At 39.7% G+C, this 26,513-nt stretch overlaps 1 protein-coding gene across 1 annotated transcript; it reads right to left on the minus strand.

Annotated features, from left to right (window-relative positions):
- Nucleotides 1–1,084: 1,084 nt before the first annotated feature.
- On the minus strand, nt 1,085–25,878 carry LOC124274978 (DNA excision repair protein ERCC-5 homolog). Its single transcript, XM_046710353.1, is given in 16 exon segments — nt 1,085–2,224; nt 4,720–4,804; nt 5,356–5,458; nt 6,000–6,088; nt 6,965–7,109; nt 8,750–8,963; nt 9,766–9,885; nt 10,751–10,756; nt 10,759–11,147; nt 12,100–12,865; nt 13,887–14,030; nt 15,145–15,226; nt 16,757–16,968; nt 22,071–22,246; nt 23,135–23,250; nt 25,766–25,878. Coding segments are annotated over 15 exon segments (3,102 nt in total). The 5' UTR covers nt 23,223–23,250; nt 25,766–25,878; the 3' UTR covers nt 1,085–1,741.
- Between the last annotated feature and the right edge of the window lie 635 nt (nt 25,879–26,513).

Genomic DNA, 26,513 nt, shown 5'->3' on the forward strand with positions numbered 1-26,513 from the left:
AAAACAACAACCCACTTAATCTGGTGTTTCTAATAGTGAAATACATGCTATATAAAACAAGCCGAAATAATATAAAGCCAGTTTTTACAGTGCTTCAAAGGGAAATACTCAATTATTACAAAGCTACCAAATATACAGCATTTTCAAATGCAAACCCATCAAAATTCTATGCCTTCTGGTCTTCCTTCCATACACTTTTTGCCAATTATACCAACCTAGATGTCATATAAGTACAATAAAATTTGATAAGTGCATTTGAATACAAGTACTGGTATACATATTAGCCTTTGTTAAGGATAACAGATACATTATAGCAGTTTACCCTGAACATAACGATGATTGCTTTTGTATTGATGTATTGATTGATTGTACTGATGGTGATGTTTTCGCTCAACGTCTGATGACGAGGATGTGTTGTATATGATGCTTTTGTACCACAACAACAAATGTACTCTGGGAAATAAAAATATTTAAAAAAAAAAATAAATAAAAAAATATTACATTTGAAATTGATGCAAAATTAAGATATAACATGATACATTGATAGGCGTATCAGTGAGTTGTAAATTCACCAAGAATCGATGAACCATTACCGAACTACAATCTAAGATGTAAAATAATGCATTTTCTGTTCTATATTGTGGTATGTCAAACTGCCAATTTTATGAGTTACTTCCCTTTCCCTACAGCTCCCTTTGAACATTCCACCTGTATGGATTATCGAGTTGGCCTATCATGAGTTGCCATTAAAGTACATGTGTTTTTAATCGGCCTGGTTGTATTTCATGAAGAATCTAAGTTTACATATGTACGACAAACCCCAAAACATTAGATTTTCCTCCTTTAGTTTACCAGTAATGTAAACTTCATTAATACACCTTTCTGAAAACCTTCATAAATACACCTTTCTGAAAATCAATACATAATTTGGTGACACATCGATATATCAGTCACATTTAAATGAGCAAAACCCGTTGCAAATATTGCTATGAAAATTACTGGAAATGCCTGGAACATGACGATGAGGTAGTTAAAGTTCACGCAGGACTTGTAAGATCTCCACAGCAAATAGTATCATATCATATCAGAGTAAAAGATTGAATTTAATGAGATTGTTCTGAGGACTGCTATAAAAATATCCTAATGAACCATGACATTAAACATGTATGTACAATTCAAGAATAATCCCTGAGCAAATTGGCAGGATCAAGATTATATAAATTGTGTCATGTAAATACTAACTTGAGTAAACAAGTAAACATAACAATGAGCTCATGAAATATATACATCTGTCTCTTCATTTTAACATTGCCATAAATAGAATGAATTTTGGAGAGTGAATAAGGACGAGGACATATAGGTTATGACTTGATGAAGGTGAGTGAGTAAAGATTGTTCCCTTGGTTCAGTGCTGCCGATCATCGAATGTCAATGATAATTTCCACACATTCTTCCACTATAAGTAACCACGGTAACTGGAGTTTACTGAGCCACAAGTATAATCACAAACTATTGGGCTTCAGGTTTGCCCCTAAAGTATTACACTTAACATTACAATGAAATCTGTGGGACAATATATGGACCAGTACTAAAGAAGACCCAATTCATAAGAGTCCTCCCTGGACGGTTGCTGCATAGCTTGACATTTATGGGTATTTCATTGCTGCCTCAACATAAATTTCAATCAAATAGTTCTCATTACATTGTCTGGTCCATTTGTTAGTCTGGTCCAACAGAAAGTTCATTTCTTAGCAGTAGGAACTGACTGGTCTCTCAAGGGCACTTTTCCAATATGTCCGACACTATCAAAGTCTCCATCCAGCTTCCTGTTTTTTCCTCTTCCTTTGCCTTTTCCTCTCTTCACTCCATCTCCTCCTTTCCTTGGTTTTTCCTCAACTTCCTCTGGCTCTTCGTGGAAAAAACCTCCTTCATCACTGGAACTACTCTCTGACAAAGCAACTTCATTCTTAACCTTGATCTCTGGCCTTTGACCTCTGACCTTGCCTCGACCTCTACCTCTGCCTCGACCTTTCCCTCTACCTTTTGGCATTCCTAAAATTTCTTTTGCTCTTTGAATTCTGTCTTCATTTGTGGTAATTTGGGGTGTTTCATTGTGATATGCCCCTCTAACTTTCTTTAGGGCCTGTTTTACACGCTTACTGACCGTCTGCTTGGATTCCATGAAGTATTCTGGTTGAAAGAAGCTGTTGATTTTCGCCTGTGTCTGAAATATGACAACATAATTCACTTTGATGAAGCAATCTCATGTTGGGGTGCTTATATACTATACAGTAGAACATGGATATAGCGAACACGGATACAGCGAACACGGATACAGCGTACAAACGGATATAGCGAACAAATTTAAAAGTCCCGTCAGTAGTCCCTTATAATATCATTAAAATTATACGCGAATAACGAACTCGTGAGTAGCGAATTAACGGCTATAGCGAACTGATTTACTACTCCCAAGACCCAATTAACGACGTGATTAGCGAACTCACTCAGTGTCAGCTCAGTGTCAGCTCAGCCACTTAGCGGTATACATCAACCTTGTTGGCAGCGAATGAACATTGTTTGATGGTCATTAATTACAGTTACATGTATATACATGTATTGTTGAGATTGTTGTGATTGTTAAACATGTTCTAGCTAATGTCTGTGAATGATAAATTCAGAATTTTAATGTTATGTCAATGTACATGTACAAGAATAAAGATTTGTAGCCTCAGCATATACATGTCTCTACATCTCTACAATCCAAGATGGCGGTCAAATGTGAATAACGAACAACGGATATAGCGAACTAAATTTCTTGGTCCTTTGGAGTTCGTTATATCCGTGTTCTACTGTATATATATATATATATATATATATATATATATATATATATATACTTATATACTACTCCAAAACGTTACAGGACATGTTTTAGTTGATTGTTGTTAATTTGTGATTCCATGACAGATTAACTTTAGACACATGAAAAATAGCGGTGTTTCTACAATCAAGAATTGAACATGAATGTTGTATTCAAGGATCGAATAATGGATAGGCCTACCAAAATATGTCTGCTGGATATTTCCAGACAATAATAAGTTAGGTATGGTTATGGAAGGTACAACTTATATTTCAATCTGGTGACCACAAAAACTGATAATTGGCTATTACCAAATAGGGTGTGGTAATTTCAATTTGTTCCAAATCATTTATATCTGTATTTCTATTGGCCAGACCATGAGTATGATATATACCAGCTTCAAAAAAGTGTCAGTACTGTGATCAGAGCTACAAATAACTTTTTGGGTCATTGAGTTATGTAGTCGCTTGTGTTCATCTCAAGTTGGTATCCTAATTTTCGTTTGAGTAACCAAATAAAATTATACCCTCCTCACTCAAACTCAATTGGGTATTTTGCCACTTTCCATTATTTGTGAAAATAGAATATAGTTTAAATGTTGGTTTAAGCGTGCGTTATTCATATTTGATCGGTAATATGAGAAAAGATAAGAAGGAATGCAAGTTGCCAAGTTTATGTGCTGAAATAGAACCTCACAATATACCTCAGTTATTTTATCTATCCCCAGTAACCTCCATCTGTAGCACACAGCCTTAATGGTCTGTTTACTTCAAATTCTAGTACGTTTAGTGAATGTTACACTATGTAAGCTAATATTTGACATTTTTGTGTGTATGCATGTAAGATCACATTTATTGAGTATTTACCAAAATTCAAGCGTACTTGTACGCAATAGACTTAATAGGAATTGAGTTTTCACATAAATATTTGAGTAATTTATGCAGATATGCAGCTCATCTGTACGTCTGTGTGATGGTTGTATAATCAATTTATCAAACATTTACTGCTACTTATTAAAGAATCCAGCAAACTGATCAGATTAGTCAGTAGCCATCTTGTAGCATCTCTGGCCATGACGTCATTTTGGTCTACATAACATCACATGCTTGTCACATCCCAGTGGTAGAACCACTTTGTATAACCATATCCACCTGTCACTCACCTATACGTTACCGAAAACTTAAGTTCTGAGTGAGTGAGTTTAGTTTTATGCCACATGCAGCAATATCCCAACTATAGGGCGGCGGTCTGTAAATAATCGTGTGAGGACAAGACAATCCAGTGATCTTTTAATGATAAACGTGTTCACTATCAGATCAGCTGAAATTTCATGGACCTGGAGTGTTTTGTTGTACAAGCCTATTCAGCTTGTATCATCCTGTACACACTGATTGTGACACGTGTAACTCACCATCTTGTATCAATAGTATGTATTGTACGATACATATGACACAACAGACACATTAGACAAACAGAAGGATCATCTCTACCAAGTACAATCTTTGATTACACAATGCCATCTTCCTTGTTATAAACCATATTTTAGACAGAATTTGCCAACTGTAAAGCGTGTCTTGTTTGTCATGCAGTTGATGCAAAAAAATCTTTTCGTAAACTGACTGACTGACTGAGTTTGGTTTTACGCCGCTTTTAGCAATATTCCAGCAACATCACGGCGGGGGACACCAGAAATGGGCTTCACACATTGTACCCATGTGGGGATTCGAACCCGGGTCTCTTGGTGGACGAGTCAACGCTTTAACCATCAGGCTACCCCACCGCCCCTTTTCGTAAACAACTAAGTTTGCATTTGCACTTTGGTCGCGAGGCTAAAGACTAACAGTGGAATAACACCATACCTCCTTCTTGTTGAGCTGTTTGAGGACAGGCAACACGAGGTCATCTGCCTTGTCCTTGTTCCATCCCAACCTCTCCCTGGCATAACTGACAAAGTCAAGGATAGGTAAATTTACTATAATAAAAAAAATATAAAAATTTTAAAGTCAAAATATTATTTTATACTTATCCATACTCATATTAATTGCTTGTCTCACCTCTTCCCGAGTTAAAGTGGATTCTTTCGTTATGTTCACCAAAAACAGACAAAAAAATTCACCCAAACACACCCTTTCCTAGTGTACACCACATGACCGAGCCATTGAAAAAATGTCTTCTGTTATAATCCAAGCCATCCTATCTAAATTATAGACTTTTCACAACATCTTAGACCTGGAATATCCTTCCTTACTTTTGTTTCATCACATCTACTGGGCAAGCAAGTTGTATGATAAGTAAAAATAATGTAAAAATGTAACCTGCACATTTTGAGTGAGTGAGTTTAGTTTTTCACCGCTTTTAGCAATATTCCAGCAATATCATGGCGGGCCTTTCGCATGATGAGCGAATGCTTTAACCACTAGGCTAACCCACTACCATCGTTTGTGTCCTTGATGATGGTTATGTGGTAATGAAAGTAGGGTGTCACATAAGGATACTCTCTCAGAAGGTCAAGGTCAGGTGACCCCCAGGAGAACGTCTCGGCAGACTCGTCTACTGTTGGGTTGAGATATGCCTCCATGACAGCAGGATTGGGGAAACCTGTGCAAAGAAAACACAATAATAAACATCAACAACGTTTCAGTACAATAATAAACCAATGCAGTGGAAACATCTACCGTAATCAAACAACAACAACAAGCTATACAATAATACACTCAGTGTAATCGATCCGAAGCATTGATCTGCGCAAATTGGGAACCGGATGACATGTGTCAACCAAGGCAGCGAGCCTGACCACCCGATCCCGTTAGTCGCCTCTTACGACAAGCATGGGTTACAGAAGATCAATATTCTAACCCGGACCTTCACGGGTACCCTAATGTTAATAAAGTTCACCATGATGATATACTGAGGGAAAGAAATAAGGAACATTGCTTCATCACAGTGTTCCTAGGTTTATTCCCAGATTTTCACCCATAGTGCAATACAAAACTTGCGAAGAAACCTGGAAAAAAATAAAGGAGCACTTGATCTTTCATATGTTCCCTTATTTGTTTCCCTCAGTATATTATGCAGAGCCTCCGCAGACAGAGGACCAGAAATCCTGCCTGTATCGTAATGTACAGCGTGAGGTACTTACCCTCGTTAAACTCCATCTCCCGGATCTTGGTCCTGACTTTAGTTGTCATCGGCTTCTTGTCCTGTTGTCGAGACTCATCCCACCATGCCCTGCACACAGAGTGAGTGAGTGAGTGAGTGAGTGAGTGAGTGAGTGAGTGAGTGAGTGAGTGAGTGAGTGAGTGAGTGAGTGAGTGAGGAGTGAGTGAGTGAGTGAGTGAGTGAGTGAGTGAGTGAGTGGTGAGTGAGGAGTGAGTGAGTGAGTGAGTGAGTGAGTGAGTGAGTGAGTGAGTGAGTGAGTGAGTTAGTTTAGTGTTATGCCGGTTTAGCAATATTCCAGTCCCGAGGGGACACGAAATGGGAGTCACACAAAGTACCCATGTTGGGAATCGAGTTTCAGTGTGAGCAAACGCTTTAACCAATTTATCTACCAACAATGAATATACCAAGTAAACATTTAATTTTGGAGCCTTGGCAGTTTTTTTTCCACATTAATTCAAGAGGAACTCTATTTGTAATTCTAAACAGAAAATATGTTATTTTTTATATTACCCTATTCCTACTTTTTCTGAACAATTATTTGAAAGATTTATGTGTAATATCATGGCTGACACCAAAATGGGCTTCACACATTGTACCCATGTGTGGAATCGAACCCAGGTCTTCGGCGTGACGAGCGAACACTTTAACCACTAGGCTACCCCATCGCCTCCTAAACAAGGGAGGAAGGTAGAACAAGTAGAAGGCAAAACAAACTGTGTTGCCATACAAGCTCACACACTGTATTTTAATATTCATACATTAACATGTTAACTCACATACCAGGGAAAAAAATCTTATAACTTATTTTAATGTTGAGCAATATAATATGATGGAAATTCACACTCTTTCATTGCTATGGAAACAAATCAGACAGAGTTTACCCTTCAGGTATTAAACACATCGTTGTTGGAGGAGGGTTTTATAAAACAAGTCTATCATGCCTACTTGAGTGCCAGAAGGCCGTCGATGTTGTGGCCAGGGAACTCCCCTAGGATCTCCAGAGCAGTGACTGGCCCCACCCCCTGGAAGCCCTCAGTGTAGTCACTCCCACACAGGTAGGCCAGCAAGATCAGCTGCTCCCTGTCTAGACCTGGAACATTCGGAGGGTGTAACATACGGAGGTATGTAACATACAGAGGGTGTAACATACAGAGGTAACACGCAGATGTCAAATCATACAAAGGTCACATACTGAAGTCACAAGTCTCCCTGTCAAGACCTCTAGCATACAGAGGTTGTATCATACGGAAATCATAACAAACAGGTCATAACAGAGGACTTATCATACAGAGGTCAGATATACAGAGGACTTATCATACAGAGGTCAGATATACAGAGAACTTATCATACAGAGGTCAGATATACAGAGGTCTTAACACACAGAGGCTGTATCATATGGAGGTCAAAACATACAGGTTTTAACAGATTGAGGTCTTAACATACAGAGTTTGTTAAAATACAGTAGTTTAGCATATAAGGGTTGAAACAGGCAATAACTTAACATTGAAGTTGTAACATAGACTGATGTAGCATACATAGCTCGATACAAAGCAGAGGTTGTAACACATACAGGTTGCTTCCTTCAGAGGTAGTTTCAGAGGTCATAACATACTGAGATCATAACATACGGAGGTTGCTTCAAACCAGGTCACAAGACACTGAGGTCGTATCATACTGAGGTCACAACATACAGGTCACTTCACACCGAGGTCAGGTCAAACCTGAGGTCGCTTCAAATCAGGTCACTAGACACTGAGGTCGTATCATACTGAGGTCACAACATACGGAGGTCACTTCAAACCGAGGTCACAAGACACTGAGGTCGTATCATACTGAGGTCACAACATACGGAGGTCGCTTCAAATCGAGGTCACAAGACACTGAGGTCGTATCATACTGAGGTCACAACATACGGAGGTCGCTTCAAATCCAGGTCACAAGACACTGAGGTCGTATCATACTGAGGTCACAACATCACAAGGAGGTCAGATCTTCAAACATAGGCCAAGTCACAAGACACTGAGGTCGATCATACAGGTCACAAATATACGTCACAAGACACTGAGGTCATCATACTGAGGTCACAACATACGGAGGTCACTTCAAACCGAGGTCACAAGACACTGAGGTCACAAGACAACATGAGGTCATATCATACTGAGGTTCAAAAGGTCATAAGACACTGAGGTCATACTGAGGTCATACATAGAGGTTGTAACATGCAAAGATCCCAACACACAGACATACCGAGGTACATGCAGAGTTATAATATTGATGTTGTAATCTAGTTCTAGCATCTAGTTCCAGCAGGAATAGCAAGTTTGACACAAGGAGTGTTAGAAATAAGGTTTTGTTCAGATACATCCTTTCAGAACTAGTGTAAACTGGAGCAGTGGGTAGCCTAGTGGTTAAAGTGTTTGCGCACGTCAAGCTGAAGACTCTGGTTCGATTCCCCACATGGGTACAATGTGTGAAGCCCATTTCTGGTGTCCCCCGCCGTGATATTGCTGGAATATTGCTAGAAGTGGCGTAAAACCATACTCACTGGTGTAAACCTTATTTTACTGGCCCCCAGAGAGTGTACCTGATCCAACTTGAAGAAGACAAAGATGTTTACATTTTCTGTCAGTTTTATCAACAAAGAAAGCCAAAGAAATCATCAGAATGCTATCTAACAACAGAATGTGTATGCATTTTACACAGAAATAGCAAATACCCAGCAACACTCACCAAATTTAGCCTGGATGCCAGAAAAGTTGTAGAACTCAACAGACTTCTTCTGATTGAAGAAGTGTTTGTAGACCCTGCTGCCCCCGAACAGCCAGACGTCACTGTCGTCGGTGATGGTTCCGTGTGTCAGCCCCAGCATGTCCAGCTTGGCACACTGGGCTTCTGCCTCCATCGGACTTACAACGTAGGGGATCCCAAACAGCTCAAGCAGTTCCTGCAGAGGTGAGGTGAAATTGGGTTTTATGTCACTGCTTGAGAATATTTCGCTCATATGACGATGTGCATGCATGTGTATGTGTATGTGCGGCTGCTTGTACTAGCCCAGACTTAAGCTGGTTTTATAGTGCTAGCCCACTGAGATACCATGCCGCAGTGAAGCATGAATACCCCACTCAGACACATTATACTGACTCCGAGCTGACCAGTCCTTGTTGTACCCATTAATGCCGAGCACCAGGCAGGGACCAACAAGTACCATATTTTAACATCTTTTTGGTATGACGCGGTCGGGATCAACCCGCGACCTTCTGCTCTCCGGGCGGACGCTCTAACCACTACACCACGGAGGCGGTCCAGTTCCTGCAGAAGACGACAGACTCACTGCTCAGGACATCCCAAACAACCTGAGCAGCTCAGGTTGCCCTTCACACAGCTCCAGAAATTACACTTAGGGCTTATATAAATTATCATAACTATATATCATTAAAGTTTGTGTTATGTAAAGACATCTACAGCAAGATTTAACAAACCAAAATCATTTTTGTTGTTTTATTATCCTTTTCACTATTCAGTGCAGAATCTCAGTGAAAGTAGTCCTTTCCAGGGGCGGATCCCGGATTTTGGAGAAGGGGGGTGCATATAGATCATGAAGTCCAAAGGTTAGGGGACAATGCTCCTCAGGGAACAAAGTTTCGTGGGATAAGGGGGTTGCCCACCCCTGCAAACCATCCCCCCCTCCCTAACCCTCCCTCTCTCTCTCTCTCTGTGGATCCACCCCTGCTTTCAAGCTGACCTACCTGTGCCTCCACATTCATCTGGTCTGAGATTGAAGTTGCCAGCCGCTCCTGACGTCCCCGTTCAGCTCGTAGGGTCTCACTCTCATTCTCCAGCTCATCCTGCATATCCTCCAAGTCAACCTATAGCAGACAAGTGATCTCTGGACACAGACTGCAGCAACCATAAAGGGACACTACTGTTGGGCTTTGGAAACCTTTCACCCTGAACTACAACTCTCTCTATTGTCATTTGGGTTGAGATATGTAGATTTGGATCAGGTATTGCAAGATTACCTCCCTTACACTGATTACACTTTGGTATACCCTAAACACAACGGCATTATGATTCAATGCACTGCAGTGATCAAAGTAGTGCTTAATTTACATGCCATAGCACGGTAAATATTGAAATGGCACAGATGAAATAATTTCAATATGCCCTGGCAGCACACTTAAAATTATACTCACCATGATTCATTTAATGGAAATTCAAAAAATTTGACCAGTTGAAATTGTTCAAAACCTATTTTTCACCCCATAAAACTATTCATCGGTGGATTATTGAATAGCAGTGCACATGACAGGAAATCCTGTTTCGGTTGATAACAAAGTTTATGGTTAGTTTCTGGGTCCACTACAAATGAAGCCGAGCTGTTCTTGCAGTCATGATAATGTTCAGGAAATCCAGCAATCAACTTCACAGGTTTACGTGATGTTTTCTGATTTATTAACCATAATTTGAAATGACATTGTTAATTGCTAAAATGAACTGGATCATCAAAAGGTATGGGCACCCTGTTGCCCTATGTAACCCTTTGAAAAAATGGCACTTCTAACCCTGACTGTCTACACTGCTTCTGGTTTATACGAGTCTCAACATGGTGGGGTTGTGAACTCGGATGACTTGACCATAGGCATCATCTGTAACGTCATACACAACAACAACTCAAAACCCCAGTACCTTCATGCAACACCACCACAGTTTACCAAAATGAGACCAACTTACTGCAGACATTCCCTTGAACTCTTCAGATGGTCCGTGTGTGACAGTGCTGGCTTCCTCGTCACTAGGGGTGCCACCTCAGCCTCAGTTTCACTCACGTCCAGCTGGTAGTCCCCAATATTGAACTCATGGTAAACTTGTGACTTCACATCCTCAGTAGCGACCTTGTCAGCATCTAACTGTTCCGGTGTCTTCTTGTTGGGAATGTTTTCAGTTGACACAGTGACAGGTATTTTGTCTGTGCTGCCAGTACTTTCTGTGACTGTGTCCAGGACATGTGACGCAGCAGGTTCTGTGTTAGATGTGGGAGTAGTTGTGTGGAACATATCAGACGGGAACAAGTCGTCGTCTGCTGCTGCAGCTGGGTCTATGGTTATCTCAATAAACCCTTCATCATCATCTGGGGGAGAATACATAGAGTTAGCGAGTTTAGTTTTACGCCAATTTTAGCAATATTTCAGCAATATCACAGCTTGGACACCAAAAATGGACTTCACACATTGCACCCATGTGGGGAATCGAACCTGGGTCTTTGGCGTGATGAGCAAGTGCTTTAACTACTAGGCTATCCCACCATGCCGAAAATAATAGAAGATACTGACTGACTGACTGATTTTAGTTTTACGCCACTTCTAGCAATATTCCAGCTGACAGCATTATGATCCAGGTAAAACTGATAGCATAGAAAATTCCAATTTTCACGCATTGAAAAAATAATTGTTGCATACCATTTTTAGACGCATTTAAAAATAATTGTTACATCGCATAAAAAGTTTACAACAAATGCATTACAGAGTATATTTATAAAATCGGTAGGGTAATGAAAAGACATCGATTGCTATCAAGTTGTACTGTTAGCATAGGACAAGTATTGTATTTTTGTCAGTATAGGATGAGTGATTTTTTATGAAATTATTTCCATTATATTTAAGTTGGTTTTGATTAGGTATGATATAAGGCAGAACATACCTGCTTAGTAAACTTACTCAATGACGTCATACTTAGGTGAGTGAAATGACTGAAATACGCACATATTTGAAAGCAGTGGGTAACGGAAAATTAAATACAAACTCAACATTCATAATACCCACTCCAAAAAAATGCAGTGGGTACAGTACCCACATGACCTAATTCTTATCTGGAGCTCTGGGCCTAGATTTTCGAAGCTCTCTTAGTGCTAAGATAGTCATAAGTTAATGTTAATGTATGGCACTTACCACTATCTTAGTGCTAAGAGAGCTTCGAAAATCTAGGCCCTGGTGCATAAGATTACATAATCGACATATGGTACAACTGGGACAAGTTAGCTATAAAATGGCCACAAAATAACGGCTAAAGGTGTTTTACCATACCAGAGTCAGATTCCTGCTGGGTCTGTGGCTTATCCTCGGGTTCACTCCTTGCACTGACATCTGTAACCTTCACATCAGCAGCCAACTTAGACATCTTGGTTTTCTCAACTTCACCTTCCTCCGTTTCGACCTTCCTCTTCATACTGTGACCCTTGTCGACATGACCTGGTTCCCCACTCCCATCCTCAATAATCACAACTTCCGACCCAGCAACCGAGTCACGTTTTGAGTCGTCTGTCACATCTTTCTCCACTTTAGTTATTTTTACATCATCACTTTCAGAAGAACTTCCCACACTTACCACATCTTTTGAACCAGCACCTTTATCATTTTCAAAAATATCTGGACCAATATTAATGCAACAGTCATTTTCCCGAGAATTTTCAGCTGCCTTGGAATTATAATTTTTCTCCTTGTCACTATCGATCAACAACTCATCGGGCTCTTCCAGCATCTTTTTCTCCTCCTCCGTCACAACATTCGCCACAGCATCAGCATCAACGTTGGTGACGACATCCTCACATCGGGATGCCTGTTCTACTTGCCGTTGTTTGCTGAGGCCTTTGATTAGTATATAATGAGAGGCATCTTCTGACACCACACGACGAGACTCAAACTCTCCCGCCAGGTATTCGCTTCCAACAGCCTGAGAAAAGTCAGCACTGGTTTGGGCGTTCATCTCTCTACGGACGGATTCAATATGGTTGGTCAGTCGGCTCTGGTTAACAAGCTTCTTCATTTGGTAGGAAGAAAAGTCATCAGAATTCTGGAATAATAACAATAATACTGACTGACTGGCAGAACATACTAGTGAATATGAAACCTGATGCTATGTAAATTTGAAAACAAAAATTTGTTTCAAATATATCAAAACATTAGACCATGTCGGTCTGAACTGACTGACTGAGTTTGGTTTTACGCCTCTTTTAGCAATATTCCAGCAATATCATGGCGGGGGACACCAGAAATGGGCTTCACTCATTGTACCCATGTGGGGATTCGAACCAGGGTCTTAGGCGAGATGAGCCAACTCTTTAACCACTAGACTACCCCACCGCCCCAATAACAATAATAATAACAATGATAATGATCACAGTAATAATGATAATAATCATTATATATTAATTATAATCGTTAATGAAGTGTCCGATCAGGAGTGTGGTCGGGTTCTCATTTTAAGGTAATATTATATAAGGTGGGTCTCAAGGGGCCGACTTGACAGGTTAACCGTCAACAACAACATCCAGGTCTACCTCCACAATCGTTGCTGCATTTGTCTCAAGATAAGGATTAACCGTCGAGGCTTAACTCTTTAGGTTCCCGGCCCCTGAAAGACCTAATAATACTGCAGGTATGTCTTATGCAACAACATTAGAGTTATTTCCCCCTAGATCTGTTTCATTCAGAAAATATTGTAACTATCAGGAAATGGCATCCTACATCAGAAATCTGAGATAAATATCATGATAACAGGTTGCCGTTGTTCACAGTGATCTTAGCGCTAAGGTGACCATCACTCAACAACATAGGCATACAACAGTCCTAACGCTAAATTTGTTCTCAACGGTGGCACCCTGTCCTGATATTTGAGGGGGGAATATAAGAAATGTACCTTACATTTTAGTGGCGTACATTGAAAATACTAGGGTGGGTCTCAACCAATCAAAATCTGACATTCATGTACGAGGTAAGATAACGTAACTAAGATGCATCATATCCATCCAGGATATTAAGAACGGAGAAGGCTGTAAACACCATCGATTGAGTTCTATAGCATCAGTCTGTACCTCAGGCAGAGGCACTCTCTTGCCGAGCCGTCGTCTCTTCCTCATCTCCTTCATCTCGGTGAGAATCTCGTGCTTGATCTCCGACGGCAGGGAGCGGAAGTCATCCGACTCTACGTCAATGCTGTCCAGAGACTGGAACTCCTCCTGGAGATTAAACACGGGAAGGTTGGGTTTTTGCAAATAGAACAGATGCTGATATAAGCTCCGATGATCCAAATATGCTTGGGTTTTTTACTTTAATTCTTTTCATTCGTGTCAGAGGTTACATTGTGTTTTACGGGTTATATGTTAAGAAATCCTAGGATATATGGTGTGGCCACAAACAATAATAATAAGTCTTTATGATCATTTGTGTAAGATACTTCTTGAAACAAAGACTTGGCTAAATAGGTCAAATAGATCAGAACATTTAGAAAGAAAAGTCTTAGTGGGTCAGTGGTTGATTGAGTGAGCGAGTAAGCAAGTGAGTGAGTCACTGAGTGGGTGGGCCGGTGGTTGAGTGGGTGGTTTGAGTGAGTGGTTAGGGTGGAGTGGTGAGTGAGTGAGTGAGTGAGTGAGTGAGTGGTTGAGTGAGTGAGTGAGTTTAACACCACTTGAACAGTATTCCTGTTACATCCTGCAGTGTCAGCTGTGGGGAAGGCCTAAAGTTATGCAAGTCTTTGGGGTTGATCACATTGGTGAAGCCTAAGAGCACAAGAATGGTGCTTTCAAACCTAAATCATAATCAGGAGAACCCAGATGCGAATCCACAATCTTAAGTTTCCCGGGCCTGCCCAAGGGACCCAACACTGCACTGTGAAACAGCACATTAGGCAACTGGCCAATAGAGGCCCTCAATAGCGGGAGGAAAGTACGAAGTGATGTGATGTAGGTCTTAGGTGTGTACTCACATGCACACGTGCTGACCGATCAAGAACCATGATTATGCCAAATCTGATGTTCTGATGTTCTCCGCCACGACATTGCTGGAACATTTCTAAAAGCGTAAACCTTCACTCACTCACTCACTCACTCACTCGCAAGTGGCACAAGCCAGGGGTGGATGTTAAGGGCAACAAATAACCCATCCATGATACTCAATGTGCCACGTCACCATGGTTACAGCTAAGAATGGTATTTGTCTTTCCAGATGTTCACAGATCCATGAAGTATTTTCCCTGCCACTCATATACTGACACCTGATGTGACAACCATGGGATGCTAGGCATCCACGACTAAAATAACCACTGTCCACCACCACCACCATCAACAACAATACCTCCACTATCCTCTGGTGCAATTGTCTCTCCTCCCATGGATCAACATCATCACCATCATCATAGTTTAAGCCACCTGTTGTCCTGAAACAGAATCCTTCACATAAAAATAAGGACCGAAGTTTAAGAACAAACTTTCAACATGGCTCTGGTTCAAAGAACAGACAGTGATACTTAAGTTGAAAACTTTTAATAAAATTTTGAAACAGAAATATACATGCAATACATCCAGCCATAATCTCACGCTACAGATCAGCACAAAGTATCGTTATATGAACCTGTATAAAACATTTAGATCTCTTCTGAAAGTTCACCTCAGCTTGTTACAACGTAATGCAAACAAAGAAGTTAAAATCCTTCTAAAACTGAAGATTACCACATCATTATGTCTTACTCTACATTGCATTCCTGTAGTTTTGTTTGGTTTTCTTTGTTTTTGTTTAAATTTTTTTTTTTTTTTTTTAATTTAATTTAAAGTTTATTTCTGAATCCCTGTTACAGTCAAACTAAGCAGCCAGGGGACAGCTCAGTCCGAAGATATACAGTAATTTAATAGGATACAGGTGGCAATTTTACTGAAACAAGACAATCCATTTACTCATCATTCACACATACAAGATTAATTTTAATTATCAAACATATTAGGAATATAATTAATTCAGTCGCCTTTGAATAAGACATGACATAAGAGCCATTTCTCGAATAAAATTCATCGTTACAGCTTTTGTTAAAGACAATACATTTTTCAATACTATATCTCAATCTCAACTCACTTCTGAACTGCGCGCAATATTTGGTAAAACAGAATTGAGCTTGCATTTGTTCAAGTAATATTTTCCCAATAATATGAACAAGTCAAAAACAGAGTCAGTAAAATATTTTTCGAACAGCCCAAAATTATCAGTTCCATAGTGAGATTGAGATCATGGATGTGGTCACAACCTTCTGTTAACCATGATAAAAAAATTTGACCAAAAGGTTTGCACAAATTCACATTCCCATAACAAGTGACAAATAGATTCCTTTTCTTCATTACAGAATGAACATAAGTCAGAATCTTTTTATTCTAAGTTTTTGAAGAAATGTATTGGTAGTTAAAATTCTATGGAGTATCCTGTACTGGAACCATCTCAATTTGGTGTCTTGTGTTGATTTAAACGATTTTAGGAAAATACAGTTCCAGTCAAGACCACACTGAAAATCCTCTTGCCTCTTTAACTGTGCTCTTGGTGTTTTATTTGAGGTGAGGTGAGGTGAAATTGGGTTAAACGTCGTTAGCTTGAGAATATTACTTAAGTTGAAAACTTTTAATAAATTTTGAAACAAAAATATACATGCAATACATCCAGCCATAATCTCGCTACAGATCAACACAAAGTATTGTTATATGAACCTGTAAAGCTATAAACCGTATAATGAAATGTATGAACCTTAAGTATCAGAAGTAACAGACAAAGCAGGAGTGATTATTTTTAGTTTCAGTATTTTTAGTTTCAGATCAATAGGCTGTGCTTACAACTACCGATGCTTCCTGAAACTTACAGTAGTTCTTCAACAGTACCATGCAGAGTAATGATCAACAGATATCATCAAGATGAGGCATATAAAACTTACTCCCTGTCCATCTCTGGCAAGGGAGGTAACTCAAACAGGTCCCTTCCCCTCCCTGAAGACCTGACAGCAGCTAGCCCTGAGTTGGTGCTGCCCTCTGTTGGCTGTCCAAGGGCATGCTTGATGGCTTCACTGCGGATGAGGTTGTGCAGCAGTTTCTTGGTAGCCTTGTCCCCTTCCTGTTCAGCCTCCGCCCTCCTCTCTCGTCTCGCAGCCTGAAAGTTTAACATGACAATAACATACAGCAGACCTTCCTTGAGACTGTCAAACAAGAAGGGGACGTGGCTAGCTTGGCCAAATTGATAATGACCATTCATTAATGATTATTTTGTCTTCTGTGAGTTCTAACACTCAGATATAGGACTGTACAGGCAAAACATTTTTATTGCAATACAGGTATCCGAATCGCCATACGTGTTGCAATATACCATATATAGGGCTCCAGATAATTTTTTTCAACATCAGGAGTTCATACTCCTTATTTTTTCAATATAGGGAGTACTGGAAAAACTTAAGAGTACTGAATGGAAATTAGTAATCAGTAATCTTGTGTTTCTGTGTCATATATGCACCACAACATTGCTACTCTTGTGTAAACAGGTCAATAAACAATAAAACAATACTTTTTCATATAAATATGTCTGTAAATGATTAAGTACACCATTGCTGTGGTGCGTATCTGCTAGTTTTCAAAATTATTTCCTACCCAGTATCATGCATATTTTTCATCCGTACATACGGGCTTATCTGGAGCCCCTGCGTATATTACCGTAGATAAGCTGACCCCATAGATAAGCCGACCCCTAACTTGACCCTTAAAATCAGTGTCAAAATGGTATGTTTCGCACATAAGCCGACCCCCCACAATGGGTCGCGGCCAACTCACACCACAAGACATCTGGCAGTTACCGTCTTGGATGTAAAACGTAAGTATGTTTGGTGAGATTTGTATCTAATAAAGATTATACTGACAATTATTCTCGAAACCTGTGTTTGTTTTCCTTTTTATATCCCAACGATCAAACGATGTTTGTATGTATCAACAACGAGATGCCATTTTGTGAAATCGGTGCATATAGAAATTTGAACCCATGAGTAAATGTACTCACAGTAAAAATAACTGAAGTCATTTATGATTCAAAACATTATATTATTTTGTCTGTGTTGACAGTAATACAGAATAGTAATAATAATAATTACAATAACATGAACATTCCATGTACATCTATGCATAAGGGCAGGTTTGATTGTAGTGTGCGATGTAATTTACAAATCTTCAACAGTAAAGCCATGAAATTCAGTTTTTGCTGTCTTTGCCAGTCAGTGTCGGCCATGCCAATTCATTCGTCTCGCCATTGTAATAGTCCTCAAGATCCTCACAGCCAAGGGCATCTTCTTCATCAGGTTCTTGAACCATTTGTTATGAACTCATCAAACAATGCATCGCTCTGCAATCCGTCCATTGCATTTGAAATGCCACACTTGAACAAATTCACAATCATGTCCTTTTGGGATCTCATCCCACGATTCTTTGACCCATCTTGCCACTTCAGGTAGAGGAGCTCTCCTCATTGCAATAGATTTAGTGAAAGTATGCTCACCATCCACTCTGACCACATTTTTTGAATGTTCATCTTGAAGGGCTTGTTCAAGGAGACGCCTCTAGTGGTTGAAGAAGTGATGTACATCCACCAAGTATAACGGCTTGATGTGTCTCCACTAAGTTCTTTTCACTGACGAACACAAATGGGCCCTGAACCTATCCCAAACAAGAAGGTACTTGAATCCTCGGATATCACCTGGTCTCACAGACCACACATTCTCAATCCATTTATTCACCAAAGTCTCATCCATCCCTTTGGGATGTACCGACACAATAACCTCTGGCGGAAATTTCTCCTTTGGCATTGTCTTCCTTTTAAACACAATCATAGGCTTCAGTTTTGTCCAATCCGCCATACATGTAAGCACTACGGTGAAATGTTGTTTTTCATTTCCAGTTGTCTTCACCGATATCGTCTTTGATCCCTTCACATCCACGGTCTTGGAACCAGGCATATCAAAACTCAGCAGAGTTTCATCCATGTTCCCAATCAGGGGTGGAAATAACCCATTGCCCTGAGCGTACCGACGCCTGGCCTTCGGCGCTCCGACACCCGAGTCCAGTGTTTTTTCTGTCGGGCAAGCAAATTTGTATATCACACTGTACTGGTGTCCAGTTGATATTCCAATGTTAATTATGTTGTTTATTTAAAAATCAACAAGAAAATGGCCGATATAGTGGAAAAATTATCAGGGCAAGTGGTTTTACATGTGCCACTGTACAGGAGTACACTAGCAATTTTAAAGTTATTTCCACCCCTGCCAATCTCGCGATAGGTCGTAGTTGATTGCTTTTCGTTCTTTAATCTCAAATGCATAGAATAAATCCACTTTAGTGTTCACTTGATCAGGAAGTTTCTGCACAATATGTGTCCTCTCCCTCAGGGCCCGATTGCTCCTGTTCATGAAACGTGAGCACCAAGTTGAAGACGCTTTAAATGATGCGAGGGCAAGCCTAATTCTTCCTTCTTCGATTTTTGTACATGGTCAGTGCTCGGTGATCTAATCATATTCCTTGTGACGATTAAGCCAAGTTGTCTCTTTTCCAAAATCTACTTACTCGCAAGGATGTCTTCAAGCTTAACAAAGGGGATACAGTAAATAGCCTTGCTCTCTTGTTCTTAGGCATCTCATTTAATGTTGCCTTTTCTTTCCTCCAGCTCCTGACTTGCCTCTCGTTGATGTCAAACTCTCATGCAGGTATCAGGAGCTGTGTGAAAGAGTGAAAGTGACTGACAATGATTGCTCATGAAGGTCATTGGGGTAGCCTTAGTGCGTTAAAGCTTTTAAATTTCGTCACACTTAAGACCTGGGTTTGATTCCCCACATTGGGGCAATGTGTGAAGCCCATTTCTGATGTCGCCAGCTGTGATATTGCTGGAATATTGCTGAAAGCAGGGCTGGCAATATAACCGGGTTTACCGGTATTTAACGGTTCAGACATGAAAACGATACATATTATCAATACGCTGATCGAAAACCGGTATTTTGACATGCATTCAGAAAAGTTCATAACACTCGGAAATCTTCGGATATTTCCATTGTTTAATTTGTTCCTTTCCTTGTTTCATTTGTTCCAAACAATTTGCATTTTTATTTTCTCATGATTCAAAGTTTTTATTAAAGCCTAATCAAGCATAGTGATTTTGTTGTGTTTTTGCTCTGTAAATAATTATAAGCAGTTTTTGTTAAAAATATTCTTGCAATATATTGCAATACATATCACAATATATGCTTTCTCGTGATCGTAACATATATCGCTATATGAAAATTCTCGGCAATACCCAACCCTTGCTGAAAGTAGTCTTAAACCATACTCATTTTCTCGTTGTTCACGAAGATCCAATTTCTACATACTGAAGTAAATAGTACTCAGCACAATCCATTGCAGTCACTTTGTAGTCATGGATACAGGGGAGATAACAACATGGGAGAATAATCACTTCCACAATGACACCTTTTGTCAATTTATTTCAGTGGGGACGCCTCCGTGTTGTAGTGGTTAGAGCGTCCGCCGGAGAGGAGAAGGTCGCTGGTTCGATCCCCGGCCGTCATACCAAAAGGCGTTAAAATATGGTACTTGTTGGTCCCTGCCTGGCTCTGCATTAATGGGTACAACAAGGACTGGTCGGCTCGAGTCAGTATAATGTGTCTGAGTGGGGTATTCATGCTTCACTGCGGCATGGTATCTCAGTGAGCTAGCTAGCACTGTAAAACCAGCTTCAGTCTCGGCTGGTACAAGCAGCCGCGCAGCCTACACATATACCTGCGCATACACGTAGGTCATATGAGCGAAATATTCTCAAGCACGGCAGTAAACCCAATTTCACCTCACTTTACCTATTTCAGTGGGAAATACAATTTGTGAATGAATTTCTGCAGTTTCTGTATTAAAGGATACACCTAATGACAATAATTGTTACAGTTACCTAGCACACAAGAACACAGAAAAAATATTTCATACACGTAATACTAAAATAAGTTGTGCATGTTACTCTTCACCAGTTGGTGATAATTTTCCACGACTGATTTGTATGAGAACACTGTAACATCCCTGATTATACCCTTGTTAGGTGGTTTATATACATAGAGTGGCCTAATTAATTTAAATTGAAAAATATTGTTGCAAGCAACGATGAGGGGTCCTTGGCTTTAGTTCTATCTATTGTATTTCAGGGCAAGAAATCATCGTCCAAAACCGAGCCAGAACACGTTTTTTTTACAGGCGAAATGGATCTTCCAAATACAGCCTGGGACGGCGGGGGTCATGTACCTTTAAGAAGTTCTGGAGAAGAAATAGTTCCCTCTTTAAAAGGCTGTATCTCAGTTGTTCTTGGGTCTACTGTCAAACCAATTAGTGTTCTGGAATCACCATGACTTCATCTACCATACTGGCAGATACTTTTGTGCAGAATTTGCACAATGGTTACTGGACATCAGTTATGGAAAGTTTGGAATGTCTAGAGCTGATGGTTGGAGCTCAGGGTGCCGTTGTACAAAACAATCTTAACGCTAAGACTGTCGTAAGTCTATGTTGAGGTATGGGACATACGATCACTTTAGTGCTAAGATTGCTTTGTACAATGGCACCCAGCACATTTTGGGAGCAAACTACTCAGAAAACTGCTGAAAAACATGGCCAAAAACTGAAAACAAAAATAACTGCCAAACGGTACGTTTTAGCGACTTGACCCGTCCAAGCAAATTGTTGGGAATTCGATTGTGCATCTGTACAAGAGATTTGGAAGTGTTGGAACAATTAGTTCTTGAGATATTTGCTGTCAAACTTTGATATTTTGGAATTAAGTTTGAATTATCTCCCCTTTGCTATTGGGCCTAGAGCCTAGAGATTTTTAAGGGGAATATCTACACCTCGGTGCGCATCTGTGTGATTTTTTGTAAGCGATTCTCAGCATTGGTTTAGGAGTTATGTTTGGTACAAAAATCGGCAGAATAATAAATAGTAATAATAATAATCCGAACGATTACAATAGGTCTCCTGCCTAGAGGCAAGGAGCCCTAAAAATACTGACTACAATAATAAAAGAAACAAAAGAAATATTGATATATATTTCCATTTGTCTAGAGTAATCAGTAAAGCTATGTGAAATTAAGTATTGATAAATTGTTCAGATATATGTTATAAACTATAACTGCTTGTGTACTGCCATTTGTGATCTTCGAGAATGAAATAAAGTGGAGAAATGAAGTTTACCAGTGTCTGTTTCTTGAGTATGGGAACGCCACCGTCAAACACAAACACTGGCTTGATCTTGTAGAAGAGGAGTTTACACACACGGCTGAACAAACTCTGGAGGTGGGCGTTGGGCAGTGGGTTGCCATCCTTGTCTCGCATCCCCTTCGCTGCCTGGTGCAGCCAAATACTCACATCTTCTGAGTTAAGGTGCAAATTTAAGTTGACAATGATAATATTCTGACAAACGAGGTTAAAAGACGATAAGAGTAACGTTAGTTTCTGACACTGATTGTGATATCAAAGGAAACAGTCTAGTGTAGGTTTATCAACATGCAAGATCTGGATATCTCAGAGGATGAAACAGTCTACAACAATAACAGTGGCAAAATATCTGGTAGTTGGTTCCTTGTTTAATGTAGCACTCAGCAATATATAAGCAATATGGCCGAAGTCTGTAAATAATCAAGTCTGGACCACAATCCAGTGATCGACATCATGGCCATTGATCTATGCACATGGGATCCCATGAGTGAGTGAGTGAGTTTAGTTTTACGCCGCACTCAGCAATATCCCAGCTATATGGCGGCGGTCTGTAAATAATCGAGTCTGGACCAGACAATCCAGTGATCAACAGCATTAGCATCGATCTGCGCAATTGGGAACCAATGACATGTGTCAGCCAAGTCAGCGAAACTGACCACCCGATCCCGTTAGTCGCCTCTTACGACAAGCATAGTCGCCTTTTATGGCAAGCACATGGGTTGCTGAAGACCTATTCTACCCCGGATCTTCACGGGTCGGATCCCATGACATGTGTCAACCAAGTTAGCGAATGTGACCACCTGATCCTGTTGCTGAAGACCAATTCTAACCCGGGCAGATCTTTACAGGTAGGCAAAATGAACACATAAACTGTTTTTTGCAGACGTAAAGCTCACTCTGTTGGCAGAAGCTAAACCAAAAACATTTGTCTTAAATGCAGATTTCAGACCTGTTAAGAAAGTATGCAACATATGAATAAGCAAGGCTGATCTCAAGACTGTACGTAATTTGCATCCAGTCTAATTGTTATTACAGGATACCGACTGCCAATATCTTCCCCTCCAGGGACTCGAGCGACACCGGCTTCCCTGCTGCCTGGAGGAGCTGCCATAAACCTTGAACTCCCATGATGCCTCAGTGACGTCGTCTACAAGATCTACAAATAGAAAATGTTGACGATAGACAGAAGAGTAGGGGGAGTTGCAAAGTCCCACGACCTTCCATGTCATCCTGTCGACCAGATCTACAAACAGAAACATTTAAGACTGAAAACATGGAGCAAGGGGCCAAATCTGAATAAAGTATAATTTCACTCAACATTAAAAAATAGAAACTATTATTTTTTATCATCATAACTGTCCCTTTTTCTATTGTTGAGTATCATGGGACCCTCTGATATCAGGGTAGTTAAAGGTCACATGCAACAAAAGAATCAAACATAATTAAAACACAATTATCACTTATTCATGACATATAATATACATTGCTGATTATGAAAAAACAATGCTTAACGAAAAATGAGCATGTATTTACAAAACCCAACATCTCTATATATACACACACAATGAGCCATGAAATTATAAGCGTACAATCGCAAATCAAAAGTGCAATATTTTGTACTTGGGTTTACTTCCCAAGAAACGAAGCAGCCGGGATACCGAACCCAGTCAGAGTGGGTGGGTGTGCACTCAAGTGTAACGGCTGGTTCATTTGCAGATGCCCTCATGGCTCATTGTGTGTGTATATATAGAGATGTTGGGTTTTGTAAATACATGCTCATTTTTCGTGTATAACATTTTGCAATCAACAGACATCATAACATGTCATGTGTACAAGTATCATACCTGCCTGTCTGTGTAATTACATAATGTGACAGAGACCGAACTCGGGCCATAAATCAATGCGTTTTGTTTATGGTGTACAGCCTGATAGGTGTTAAGTTCAAATTGCATGTGGTCAGTGATCGAAGTCGTGTATTGAATATTGTCATTAGCAGACAGGCAGGCAGACACATAGGTGTCAATAAAACAGACATTGAGTTTTGTCTGTGACAAAGGCATATCTATATCACAGTTAGAAATTCTGACAATGTTAAATAATGACGTTGATGTTAAATATTGAACTGAGAAAGTGACTCGTTAAGAAGAACGTGTGGTGAAATAGACAAGGGCTTGGGGAAAATTAGTGAATCGTTTGAACTCCGATTTTTTCAAAGACGTTATGAAGTGGTTTTTTGCATCGCGTTATTGTTCAACTTTATCAGTTGAATTTGCATTTTGATGATTTGTTTTTTTTCGGTAAGTCCATACTGAAAGGTATCAGAATCTGCAAAGTTGTGTTTTAATCTTGCATGCATGACCTTTAATGTTGTCGCCATCGGGATTATGAACGCCTACTGACATTTGGCATTTTTTATATATTTTCAGTTGACTGATGTGTAATCTTCATTTCTGTCACAAATAGTATGGCAGATAATCACAACTTGTTCAATACGATCTAAGCAATCCCAAGTGCCTCGTTTGACCCGGAAATTGAAGCAACTCTCTATTATCGCGGTATTGCTATTTTCTTACTATGGCACGCGATACAAGCAAATGACACTGTAAAACGGTGACTAAAACAAGTAATGAATCTAAATAGTTTGATCATTATAAATTATTTAGGAATTTCATTCACATTAGTAATATCATCATGTTTTTAACCAAAACATCTGAAAATTCCATTCATTTGGATACAAGGTAACAATAACGTAACAAAATAATATTTTCCGCCTTAAAACGTACCATACAATTTGCTGCCGTGTGCAGGGTGAATTTGCATAATACATCACTTCCTGTTACATTTTTGGGACGAAAATACGCAAATGACCTTATAGTTGTCGCAGGATTACTCTTGACGAAGTAATTTAAGTTTTGATTGCTAGATGTAATGGCAGGGGTCATACTAGTTTCAAAATGTTCCAGAACTTACTGAAAAGATTAATACCTTAATATTTCTACGATTAGACATGACATTCCAATGAAATAAATGACTTTTTCAAGAGCGATGAATAAATTTTACGTAATTTGCATATGTAAACAGTGCAAAGCAGCGTGTGGTGTTTCTGCTTTCCTGATGTTTTCATGTGCTGCAATAATAGAGAGCCCGCGATAATAGAGAGTTTCAGTATACAAGGGGACTAGATCCCGGTACAAGAGGGTCAGAATATGAGATGGCAACGCCTACAGTGGGTGAGTGAGGTGTGGCGGACAGGATACATGACCAGATTTAGTGAATGAGTGCCTCGACTCAAGGTTTTGTGGCAACTTTAGGATCACTATCACTGGCATGTGTAGGATATAATTCAGGCTGACATTTTACAGAGACAATATACCGGTATAAGGTCTCTGCATTTTACAAGTCTGTTGGGTTACTGATTCATAGATTCAAAACCATTTTGGTATTACATATTGAACTATTCCATAAACTGTTGTTGTTGTTTTTACTTTTAGATGTTATCATGTGTCACCAGCTAGGTGGTCATAATCACAGATGGACAACGCCGATCACATCTGCCAAGTCTGATCGTGAATATAAAAATCGAAGTTCATTTCGGAACAAATGATCCCCTTGATATTCCCCTTGATCCACTTTTGCCTCAGATATGTGGCATGTGTCTAGTGTGTACTTACATTCATGACAGTACTGACATTAAGTTCCTCGCCGCCTCCGATTTTCGCTGACACAAAATAATCAGTCGAATGACTTACTGCTGGTGTCATCGAATTTCCTTGTTTACCGCACATGTTCAAAACTTCCGGCCTTCGTGCGCAGGCGTAGTTTGGATTTAAATCCATAAAACCCGGAAAATAATAACATAAAGTCTTATAGATTACTGCGACAGCGGTATTGAAGGAATAAATACGATTTAATCAAATTCATTGCTAATTCTTCGAAAATGAGAAGTTGGCTATACTCGTTATCTGAATCGCTTTTGCAATTTAATACTTTTCTGAATCAAAAAAGATTACGTTCCTCGATATAATAAATCTTTTTTTTTATTTTTTATGAAAACATAATTTGTTCCAGAGACCCCGTTCCAGGAATATTTCTGAAAAGAATAATATATTTAGCTTAATGACAGCAAAACCCAGTGTTGCTTTCCAGACAAAAAATGTATTGGGGGTGCAAATTTAAAGAAGTGCTTTGTTCTTTTACTGGAGTTTTGCAAAAGATATGGCTACAATTAGATATCTATATATCTTGAAATGTTTTGTCTCTAATACATAGAGAATCTCCCATTGCGACTGTGACTACTTTACCCTTTGAGGCCGTTTTGACCCGCTCTGGACACGCAAAATTCTAAAAGTTTTAGAGTCTCGTAGAAAATTTGATAATGATAATGGTAATTGGGTAATTTTCTTGAAACAAATTCAAATA

The sequence above is a fragment of the Haliotis rubra genome, unplaced genomic scaffold (genome assembly GCF_003918875.1).
Source record: "Haliotis rubra isolate DU_JTF1 unplaced genomic scaffold, ASM391887v1 Scf197, whole genome shotgun sequence".
Classification (NCBI taxonomy): domain Eukaryota; kingdom Metazoa; phylum Mollusca; class Gastropoda; order Lepetellida; family Haliotidae; genus Haliotis; species Haliotis rubra.